The sequence below is a fragment of the Loxodonta africana genome, chromosome 9, assembly GCF_030014295.1.
Source record: "Loxodonta africana isolate mLoxAfr1 chromosome 9, mLoxAfr1.hap2, whole genome shotgun sequence".
Lineage (NCBI taxonomy): Eukaryota > Metazoa > Chordata > Mammalia > Proboscidea > Elephantidae > Loxodonta > Loxodonta africana.
This window is the reverse complement of record NC_087350.1, coordinates 84881162-84893257: the sequence shown is the minus strand read 5'-3', so window position 1 is coordinate 84893257 and position 12096 is coordinate 84881162. Positions and strand designations below refer to the sequence as shown.

The 12096-nt window shown below is 40.0% G+C and overlaps 1 protein-coding gene across 3 annotated transcripts in view; it reads right to left on the bottom strand.

The window, feature by feature from the left end:
* Positions 1 to 11496, bottom strand: part of RIGI (RNA sensor RIG-I) — a 44960-nt gene extending 33464 nt beyond the window's left edge. For 2 of the 3 annotated variants that reach the window (XM_064291811.1, XM_064291809.1), the window contains exons 1-3: positions 4551 to 4664; positions 870 to 1014; positions 281 to 462 (exon numbers count right to left, since the gene is read on the bottom strand). Coding sequence is in view for 1 of the 3 variants with exons in the window: in XM_010587882.3 (XP_010586184.1) it covers positions 281 to 462; positions 4551 to 4685; positions 11265 to 11370 (423 nt within the window). In the remaining 2 variants the exon portion in view is untranslated. Of the gene's footprint in view, positions 1 to 280; positions 463 to 869; positions 1015 to 4550; positions 4686 to 11264 lie in introns of those variants that run through there. The other variant, XM_010587882.3, reaches the window with a different exon arrangement.
* Between the last annotated feature and the right edge of the window lie 600 nt (positions 11497 to 12096).

Below are 12096 nucleotides of genomic sequence, written 5' to 3'. Positions count from 1 at the left end.
ATTTGCTGAACTGTTCAATTTTATTTAAATTGACATGAAACATTTTTCACGAGAGTAATAAAGTAATTTTAACTGATAAGAGGGCAAATATAAAAAAAATTGACATAAAAATTACCCAGTTCACATTAAAAGTACTATTATGTAATTATATCTTGAATTTGAGAACTTTTGTGAAGTTCAGATATTTTTCTCAGGTCTCAAACAGCATAGAAATTTAAAAAATTTTTCCATTTTCAAGTTATTTTCCCAAATATTAGTATTTTTATATTAATTAACTTGCCTGTCTAATTTCTTCACATTCCTGATTAATTAAACACTGGGATATTTCAGGAAGAATATCTAATGGATTAATACTGGTTTTGAATTCTGGTTGTAAACGTCTTAAAAGCAATCTATGCTCCTCCAATTTTTCAATTTTTTGGAAATCCCAGCTTTCAAAGGCTTCATAAAGTCCAGTATAACCTGAAAATAAAGAAGAAAATGGGAACATTTATGACATCAACTGAAAAAAAATCATAAGAATCATGTTTGTATATACAGCAAGAGAACCCTTGAAAAAAAATCTATGAATTACCTGAACTAATAATGATTTTTCAAAAAGAAAAATTAATGTTTACTTTAAGCACCCAACCTTTTATGTACTCTAAAAAATGTTTAGCGTCCTTTAGGAGAACATTGTTGTTGTTGTCAGGTGCCGACTCATAGTGACCATCTTAGTCATCTAGTGCTGCTCTAACAGAATACCACAAGTATTGTTGTATTATATTGGATGGCTTTAGCAAAGAGAAATGTATTCTCTCACAGTCTAGTAGCCTACAAGTCCAAATTCAGGGCATCAGCTCCAGGAGAAGGCTTTCTCTCTCTGTCACCTCTCAAGGAAGACCCTTGTCATCAATCTTCCACTGGTCAAGGAGCTTCTCAGGCACGGGGACCCCAGATCCGAAGGACGCACTCTGCTCCTGGTGCTGCTTTCTTAATGGTATGAGGTCTCCCTGTCTCTCTGCTGGCTTCTCTCTGTTGTATCTCAAAAGAGATTGGCTTAAGACACTATTTAATCTTGTAGATCTCATTAATATAACTGCCGATAATTCATTTCATTAACATCATAGTGACAGGATTTACAACACATAGGGAAATCACACCAGATGAAAAAATGGTAGACAATCATACAATACTGGGAATGATGACCTAACCAAGTTAACAGGTATTTTGAGGGGACACAATTCAATCCATGGCAGTGACCCCATGTACAATAGAATGAAACATTGCCCAGTCCTGCGCCATCCTCACAATCATTGCTATGCTTCAGCCCATTCCTGCAGCCACAATGTCAACCCATCTCATTGAGGGTCTTCCTCTCTTTCGCTGACCCTCTGCCTTACCAAGCATGATGTCTTTCTCCAGGGACTGGTCTCTCCTGATAACATGTCCAAAGTACGTAAAACAAAGTCTCATCATTCTAACTTCTAAGGAGCACTCTGGCTGTACTTCTTCCAAGACAGATTTGTTCATTCTTCTGATAAAAATTTTTTTTTTTTTTTTAGTCCATGGTATATTCAATATTCTTCGGCAACACCATAATTCAAAGACATCAATTCTTCTCTGATCTTCCTCATTCATTGTCCAGCTTTCACATGCATATGAGGCAGTTAAAAGTATCATGGCTTGGGTCAGGCACACCTTAGTCCTCAAAGTGACATCTTTGCATTTTAACCCTTTAAGAGGTCTTTTGCATAAGATTTGCCCAATGCAATGAATGCATCATTTGATTTCTTGACTGCTGCTTCCATGGGTGTTGACTGTGGATCCAAGTAAAATGAAATCCTTAACAATTTCAATCTTTTCTCCGTTTATCATGATGGCTTATTGATTTACTTGTGGGCATTTTTGTTTTCTTTATGTTGAGGTATAATCCATACTGAAGGTGTGGTCTTTGATCTTCATCAGTAAGTGCTTCAAGTGCTCTTCAATTTCTGCAAGCAAGGTTGTATCATCTGCATATTGCAGGCTGTTAATGAGTCTTTCTCTAATCCTGATGCCACATTCTTCACATAGTACAGCTTCTCAAATTATTTGCTCAACATACAAACTGAAGTAAGTATGGTGAAAGGATACAACCCTGACACACACCTTTCCTGATTTTAAACCATGGAATATCCTCTTGTTCTGTTCGAAAAACTGTCTCTTGGTCTATGTACAGGTTCCACATGACCACAATTAAATGTTCTGGAATTTCCATTCTTTGCAGTGTTATCCATAATTTCTTATGACCCACACAGTCAAATGCCTTAGTACGATCAATAAAAATCAGGTAAACATCTTTCTGGTATTCTCTGCTTTCAGCCAAGAATCATCTGACATAAGCAATGATACCCCTCATTCCACATCCTCTTCTGAATCCTTAGGAGGAAGTCCCAAGAAACCCATTGCTGTCCAGCCAACTCTGACTCATAGCAACCCTATGGGACAGCGTAGAACTGCCCCATAGAGCTTCCAAGGAGCAATTGGTGGATTCAAATTGCTGACCTTTTGGTTAGCAGCCAATCTTTTAGCCTCTGTGCTACCAGGGCTCCTAGGAGAAAGTACTAATGACAAATTACAAGTCATATATTTGATCTTGGCATAAAATCTTCTTTCCAAAGTAATCCACAGATTTCACTTACAGCCCTTGATTTTTGTCTTTGTTATTGTTGCTGTTGGGTGCCGTCAAGTCAATTCTTCACAATACATGAACATTCTCAATATTAGATTGATTTTTAAGCCTTTTTCAGATATTCTGGATACTAATCCTTTTAGTGATTATATATTTTATACATATCCTCTCTCAGTTGTAACTTGTTTTTTCACTTTCCTTATGGTGTTTTTAAATAAACAGATGTCTTAATTTTAATGTCAAATTTATCAACCTTTATTTTATGGTTAATGCTTTAATGTCTTGTTTCAAAAATCCTGCGACCCCAAGGTCACAAAAATATTATTCTATATTTTTTTCTAAAATTATTAAAATTTTGCTTTTTATAATTGTCTTTAATTCTTTTGAAATTCAATCTTTGTGAATGGAATAATGTAAGGAATAAAATTTACTTGTATAAAAATTTAGGATTTGTTTGGTTTTAAATATTAACCTATTTATGTTACCCAGTTTGTAATGGCCCATTGCAACTTATCAAATAGACTTTGTTTCCCAGGTTTCCATAAATATATGGGTCTATTTGGAGGCTCTCCATTCCACTCCATTCCATTCCACTCCACTTCACTCCACTCCACCCCACCCCATTCCACTCCATTCCATTCCGTTCGTCAATTTGTTGATTCCAGAACAAACACTACATTGTCTCAATGGCTGAAGCTTTATAATAAAACTTGATATTTAGAAGGGGATGCCCCAACCTACTGAATTCTTCTTCTTGATGGGTACCTTAGTTATCCAGTGCTGCTATAACAGAAATAACAGAAATACCACAACTGGATAGCTTTAACAAAGAGAAATTTATTTTCTCACAGTCTAGTAAGCTATAAGTCCAAATTCAGGGTGTCAGCTCCAGGGGAAGGCTTTCTCTCTCTGTCAGCTCTGGAGGAAGGTCCCTCTCATCAATCTTCCCCTGGCCTAGGAGTTTCTCCATGCAGGAACCCTGGGTCCAAAGGACGCACTCTGCTCCCAGTGCTTCTTTCTTGGTGGTATGAGGTCCCCCCTCTCTGCTTGCTTCCCTTTCCTTTTATCTCTTCTAAGATAAAAGGTGGTGCAGGTCACACTCCAGGGAAACTCCCTTTCCATTGGATCAGAGATGTGACCTTAGTAAGGTGTTACAATCCCACCCTAAGCCCCTTTAACATATAATTACAATCACAAAATGGAGGACAGCCACACAATACTGAGAATCATGGCCTAACCTAGTTGACACATATTTTGGGGGAACACAATTCAATCCATGACAATGAGTGTCTTGACCAGTCTTGGGTTATAATTTTTCCCTACACAATTTAGAATCAGCTTTTCAAATTAATTGAAAAAGTCTGTAAGATTTTTATTAGAATCGTCTTGAGTATACAGATCAATATAGGGAGAAGAGGCATTTTCATGGCATCAAGTATTCCTCTTCATGTGCATGAATATATATCTCTGTTTAGTTTGAACTTCTTTAATATCTTTCAATAACATTTTATCATTTTCTTCATTCAGATTTTAGACTTCTTTTTGTCAGATTTATTCCTAAACGCCTTACTGTTTTTGTTACTATTATAAATGGTATTTCATTTTAGACTACAAATTTGGTCTGTTTCCAATGGATGAATATAAAAATAATTCTCATATGCTGATCATCTAGCCAAGAAACTTCCTAAGCTCTCCTGTTAATTATAATAATCTTTCTGTAGATTCCTTTGGATATTTCAGGTAGATAATGATATCATCTGCCTGAAAATAGTCTTTACACAGCCTCAGATCAAGAAACATGAACTACATAGATACCTCAAAAGTAACAGCTTTTCACTTTACAGCATTTTGGAAGAGCCAAGTGACATACTTTGATTTGTAAGAAAAATAAACTAACCTGCACGTTGCAGGGCATCCAAAAAGCCACGGAACCAGCCTTCCTCCTTGAGCTCCACAAGGAAGTTGAAAAAAGCTGAGGCAGCCTCCACAGTGCCCTTGTTGTTTTTCTCAGCCTGAATATATTGCATCTCATCTACAAACAAAAGCAAGACAGACTTATGAATGCAGAACCACTAATCATTAAAAAAAAAAAAAAAAAAAAAACCTGTCAGACCTTGCCGAATAGAGATGGGGACCGTAACAAATCATGCATTGGAAGGGACTTCAGGAAGGCACCAAATTCTCTGCCGAGCCAGACTACATCCATTGTTCACCAATCCACTCTGCTATCGTCTCTTGAAACTTCTCCTAGTTTGGAGCACAGTCTAGGGCAGGCCTTAAGAAAAGAAGTTTCTAAAAAAAATGCTTGGAAAAGGTGCCTCACAACAAGGGAGAAGTCATGGTAACACTGGGGTAAATGGACGAACAATGGCTTTCCTGATAATCTTTTATTCCCTGGTGGCATAGTGGTTAAGAGCTCACCTCCTAACCAAAAGGTCAGAAGTCTGAATCCACCAGCTACTCCTTGGAAACCCTATGGGACAGTTCTACTGTGTCCTACAGGGTCGCTATGAGTCAGAATCGACTCAACAGCAACAAGTTTTGTGCAAAATTTATTCATTCAGAATTAATTCATTAATTGAGAATTTACTGTAAAACTAAGGGTGCGAAAATAGGGCCACTTCATGGCATCAGTAAAAATTACAGCAAAATCAGAAAGTGAAAGGGGGCAGTAGTGGTTCACTGATAAATTCTTGCCTACATGCAGGAGGCCCAGGTTCAAATCCTGGTCAATGCATCTTAAGCACAGCCACACCCCTCTGTCAGCAGAGGCTTGGGTGTTGCTGTGATGCTGAACAGGTTTCTGCGGAGCTGACAGACTATGAAGAAAGGCCTGGTGATCTGTTTCCATAAGATTACAGCCAAGAAAACTCTATAAAGCTCAGTTCTACTCTGCAACACATGGGGTTGCCACAAGTTGAAATATACTCAATGGCAGCAGGTTTGGTTAGGTTTTATTAGATAATATGTGCTTAGTTAATTATCTCCCATGCTAGCATAATGCCTGACACAAATGAGGCACTTTAATTTATTGAATCAATACATGAGTGCATAAAGAATGGGATTCACACCAGTCTGTTAGTGTTTCATTCACTCCATTTTCCCTTTTGATTTCTTCTTTGACCCATTGGTTATTTAGGAGTGTGTTCCTTAATTTCCACATATATGTGAGCTCTCCAAATTTCTTCCTTTTACTGATTTTTAATTTCATTCCACTATGTTCAGAGGGGAGATCCTTTGTGGTACAAAGAGTTAACACCCTTGGCTGCTACCCAAAAGGTTCAAATCTACCCAGATGCACCTCAGAAGAAAGGCCTGGTGATCTGCTTCCAAAAAATTAGTGATTGGAAATCCTATGAAGAAGAAGAACAGAGTATGAGGCCTCATATTTCCCAATCTTAGAACCTACTATATACGGCCATAGTAATCAAAACGGCCTGGTACTGGTACAACAACTGATACACAGAATGGAACAGAATTGAGAACCCAGGAACAAATCCATCCACCTATGGACAGTTAATCTTCAACAAAGGGTCAAAATCCATTAAATGGGGAAGAGATACTCTCTTTAACAAATGGTGCTGGCAAAACTGGATATTTATCTGCAGAGAAATCAACCAGGATTCGTACTTCACACCATACACAAAAACTAACTCAAGATGGTTCAAAGACCTTAATGTAAAACTAAAACCCTAAAAATCATAGAAGAAAAAATAGGACCTAGAATCCCTAATTTACGGCATAAATAGATTATCAAACATAACTCAAAAGGCACAAAGAGCAGAAGATAAACTAGACGATTGGGACCTCCTGAAAATCAAATACTTATGCTCATCAAAAGACTTTTCCAAAAGGGTAAAAACAGAACCCACAGACTGGGGAAAAAATTTTGGCTCTGACATATCTGACAAGGGTTTAATCTCTAAACTGTAGAAAACTCTAACAACACAACAACGAAAAGACAAACAACCCAATTAAAAAATGGGCAAAGGACATGAACAGACACTTCACCAAAGACATCCAGGTGGCCAACAAATACATGAAAAGATACTTGCAATCGTTAGCCATTAGAGAGATCCAAATCAAAACTACAATGAGATACCATCTTATACCAGTAATAATGACAATGATCCAAAAAACAGAAAACAAGAAATGCTGGAGAAGTGTGGGAAGATTGGAACTCTCATACACTGCTGGTGGGAATGTAAAATGGTACAACCACTCTGTAAAATGGTATGTGCTTCCTCAAAAGCTGGAAATAGAAATACCATATGATCCAGCAAGCCCACTCCTAGGTATATATAGTAAGAACTGTGACACAAATAGACACATGCACGTCCATGTTCATTGCAGCATTATTTACTATAGCAAAAAGATGGAAACAGCCTAAGTGCCTATCAATGGATAAATGGATAAACAAACTGTGGTACATACACACAATGGAATACCAGACAACATTAAAGAATAATGACAAATCCGCAAAACATCTTACAGGGTGCATTAACCTGGAGACATTATGCACAGTGAAATGAGTCAATCACTAAAGGAAAAACACTGTATGAGGCCACTATCATAAAAACTCAAGAAAAGGTTTTCACACAGACAGGAACATTTTTTGATGGTCACTAGGGATGAGAGGGGGGAGGGAAAACCACTAACTAGATAGAGGACATGTACTAACTTTGGTAAAGGGAGAGATAATACACAAAATGGGGAAAGTCAGCACAACATAAAGTAAAGGAAGACACTGAAAGGTACACAAGAGTAAACGGCAACAGTAAATACTAATACATAAACAATCATGCAACAACAGTAAAAATAACAATGTACAAGCAGATACACAGGTAGATAAGCAAGCTGAACAGTGGTGGGAGGGCATATGGTATTATACCCACATACATATATATGTATAACAAAATATATATGTATACATGCTGCAGATATACCTATGTATGCAACAGTACACATAGGAGACAGAGTCATGAAAACTTCTTAGCCATAACCATACACTTCCCGGAACTGAGATACTGAGCTTGAGAGCTAGAGACCATAGTCTCAGTGGAAATCTAGGTCACCCGGCATGTCACAAAATCCATACAGACAACGTTCTACATCCTACCTTGGTGAGTAGCAACTGGTTAGTTCGTAAGCTGGATAGCTTATGAGTGGCCATCTGAGATACAACAATTGGTCTCTTCCCATCCAGGGCAAAGAACAGTGAAGAAAACCAAAGACTCAAGGAAGCAACTGGTCCAAAGGGCTAATGGACCACATGTACCACTGCCTCCAATAGCCTGAGACCAGAAGAACTAGATGGTGCCCAACTACCACTTCTGACCATTCTGACCGGAGCCATAATAGTAGGTCATGGTCAGGATGAAAGAGAAATGCAGAACAAAATTCAAACTCATAACAAAGACCAGACTTACTTGTCTGATAGAGACTAGTGGAATCCACGAGACTATGGCCCTTAGACATCCTTCAAACGTGGAATTGAAAATCACTCTCAGAGATCACTTTACAGCCAAACAACAGACCAAAAAAAAAAAAAAAACCTGTTGCTGTTGAGTTGATTCCGACTCATAGCGACCCTATAGGAAAGAGTAGAACTGCCCCATAGAGTTTCCAAGGAGTAGCTGGTGAATTCAAACTGCCGACCTTTAGATTAGCAGCTGAGCTCTTAACCACTGTGTCCCCAGGGCTCCTATACAATAGACAGGCCTATAAAATGAACAATAACACCAGTAAGGAATGTACACCTCAGAACAATCAACCATATGAGACCTAAAGAGCAACAGATGCCCAAAAGCAAAGTTTGGAAGGAAAATAGGGGCAGGAAAGCTGGGCGAATGGACACAGGGAGCCCAGGGAGGAAGGGGAGAAAGTGCTAACACATTCGGGGGTTTGCAACCAATGTCACAAAACAAGCTATGCATAAATTGTTGAATGGGAAACTAATTTGCTCTATAAACTTTCACCCAAACAACAATAAAATGTTCAAAAAAAAAAAAGGAAAGAAAGAAAAGAAGATCCTATGGAGCACAGTTCTACTCTGATACACTTGGGGTCACCAGAGTTAATATTTACTCGATGGCAACTGGTCTAGGTGTTTTGTTTTTTTTTTAAAGGTGGTCAGAGAACATATTTTATATTATTTCTACTCTTTCAAATGTACAGAGGTTTGTTTTATGGCCTAGCATATGAGTTCTATGTTCATTTCAGAAGAATGTATATTCTGCTATTATTGGGTGGAATGCTCTATAGATGTCTGTGAGGTTGAGATGGTTTATAGTGTTCTTCAAGTCTTCTATTTCCTAGTTTATTTCCTGTCTCGTTTTCCTATTCATTATGGAACATGAGGTATTTTAGTCTCCAAAGATTATTCTCAAATTGTCTATTTCTCCCTTCATTTCTGTCACTTTTTGCTTCATGTAATTTGATGGTGTTATTAGATGCATATATGTTTATAACTGTCATGTCTTCCTGATGGAGTGACCTTATTATCATTATAAAATGTTCCTCCTTATCTCTATTATCTGTATTTGTTTTAAAGTCTATCTAGTCTGATACTAGTACAGCCACTCCAACTTTCTCACTGTTGCTGTTTGCACGATGTATCTTTTTCCATCCTTTTGCACCCATTCTATTTGTATCTTTGGATCTTTAAAATGTGTCAGTTTCATTCATTCCATGGATTGCCAAAAGAGACATCTTGCATGTGCTTACATGCTTCAGAGGCCCAAGATACTATGGTCATTAAGATGCTATTTTTTTTACTTCCCTATGGGCACAACTAAAAAGGAGAGGTCCACTTTTTTCTGTGGAATTCTTTCAGTCCTCACTTCACAACTTGTGGTTTGGTTTCCACATAGCAATTAGCACCCTAGTTACCTCTCTACTTTAATGTAATTTTCAAAAACTTTCTAACATCAGAAAAAATATTTAGGTACTTAAGAGACTGAAGAGAAATTGCCAGACCCCCTCTCTCATCTCTGCTCTTGTATCAAGTACTCCCTCTCTTCCCCTCCTCTTTCTTTCCCAGAAGGCTACCCTCATCTCCAGCACAAAAAGGTTCAACACCAATTTACAGAATGGACGTTATCCATGATCATCTGGCTGAGAAGCCAGAGGGAAACACCTCTGGGTCTGTACTGAAGGCTAAAGCCATTCACTCTGGAAAAAGTCTTGCTTCTCTCAAGTTGTTTGAAAGTGCAGATAAGGCCCAGCAGAGTAAGCAGTCAACCTCCTTTGAGCTCAAGAGCACTTTGTACCATGACACTGTAATCATTTGTACAGTCCTATCCTCGACAACTTCAGAGAAAATACTGAAGTTGTCAAGGATTTCATTTTACTTGGATCCACAATCAATGCCCATGGAAGCAGCAGTCAAGAAATCAAATGACATATTGCATTGGGCTAATCTGCTGCAAAAGATCTTTTTAAAGCATTGTAAAGCAAAGATGTCACTTTGAGGACTAAGGCCCACCTAACCCAAGTCGTGGTGTTTTCAATCGCCTCAGATGCCTGCGAAAGCCGGACAATGAATAAGAAAGACCAGAGAAGAAATGATGCATTTGAATTATGGTGTTCGTGAAGAATATTGAATATACCATGGGCTGCCAGAAGAAGGAACAAATCTGCCTTGGAAGAAGTACAGCAAGAACCCTCCTTAGAAACAAGGATGGTGAGACTTTGTCTCACATACTCTGGATATGTTATCAAGAGGGACCAATCCCTGGAGAAGGACATCATGCTTGGTAAAGTTACAGCGACAGCAAAAAAGAGGAAGACCCTACACGAGATGGATTGACACAGTGGCTGCAACCACGGGCTCAAGCACAGCAGCAACTGCGAGGATGGCCACAGGACCAGGCAGTGTTCTGCGCAGTGTTCTGTTCTGTTGTACGTAGACAGGGTCACTATGAGTCGGAAACCACTTCATGGCGCCTAAAAACAAGAACAGTCCTCACTCCTTCCCCCTCACTCCTTCCCCCTCACTCCTTCCCCCTCACTCCAACCTTGAGCTGTAAAATTTTTTAAGGGCCTGTAAACAATATCTTCTAAGGAACCGCGGTGGTGCAACAGTTAAACACTTCCTTGACCAAAAGGTTGGTGGTTGTGGACCCAGCAGCCGCGCAGCAGGAGAAAAAACCAGGCGATCTGCTGCAGTAAAGATCACAGCCTAAAAACCTAGAAAAAAATAGGGCATTCTGTCCTAAGGAATGACTATGAGTTGGCATCCACTCCACCGCACCCATCTTCTGGTTCTCCGATGTCAGCAAAAGTCGAGGTAACTACTGGTGAAAATAAATGACGCGGACAGCGATTTCTTTCCCCAGCTCTGAACCTAAATAGATGCGTGCTCCTGAGCAAGTCATTTCACTTGGCTGAGCCTCAGTTTCTCCATCTGGGCCTCCAAAGTCTCCTCAAACTCTGGCAATCTCTGGTCTAAAATGCTGTGGAGATCTTGCCCTAAAACCGGCGTTCCTAGCAACCTACCTGTATTGATTTTTAAAAAGAAAATAAAAATTGTCCTCCAGCTCCACGCCCCTGAGGAGCGCGCGGGAACTCCGGAGACCCGGGCGAAGGGGCGCCGCTGGGGACCACTCACCTTCCCTCAACCAGGGGGTCATATAACCCAGGATGTAGGTAGGGTCCAGGGTTTTCCTGACGTAGTCTCCGAAGGTGCGCAGATTCCTGCGCTCCTCGGCCGTCATGCCTGCGTCTCGGCTCCGGCGAGGTCCCCGCCTCGCCCGGCCCCCGACTCCCTTTAAAGCCCGGCTGGAGGAGCGCGGCAAGCCGGGAGAGGTTTTCCGAGTGCTCGACAGAGGCTGAGGGGCGGAGCTGTCTGGGAACCCAAGCGATCAGAGGGAAAATCGAAACTGCAACGAGCCGCCGGCCAGGGCGGGCCGGGACCGAGGCTCTGCGGCCGCTGCGTTTGGGGATCCGGTCGCGACACCTTCTCCGCAGTTTCGTTCCCGACTTGCTGCCTAGTGTGCCATGCCTAGGGGGCTCACTGACCCTGAGGGACCGAAGAGGACCCTTGGTAATGGCTTTTTTGTTATTTAGCCTATTTTTTATTTTGTTTTTATAGCCGTAAAGTCTATCTAGACTTTTTATCTACAGTAAAATGCACCGATTTTAAGTGTACAGTTCGATGAGTTTTGAAAAACAGCCACGCGGATGTAACCCCTTCTCCAGAGACGGCTGGGTCCTATGGTAAGGTATGTTTACAGAAGACTGCCACTTGCTTTACAAAATGGCTGTACCATTTTGCATTCCCACCAGCGGTGTGAGAGTTTTCAGTTGATACACATCTTCTCCTTGGTCAGGCAGACTTTTTTTTTTTCCTCTCAGCTATCTTGGTGGGTGTCAAATGGCATGTCATTGCGGTTTTAATTTGAATTTCTCATATGATTAATAATATTGGGCACATTTGTATG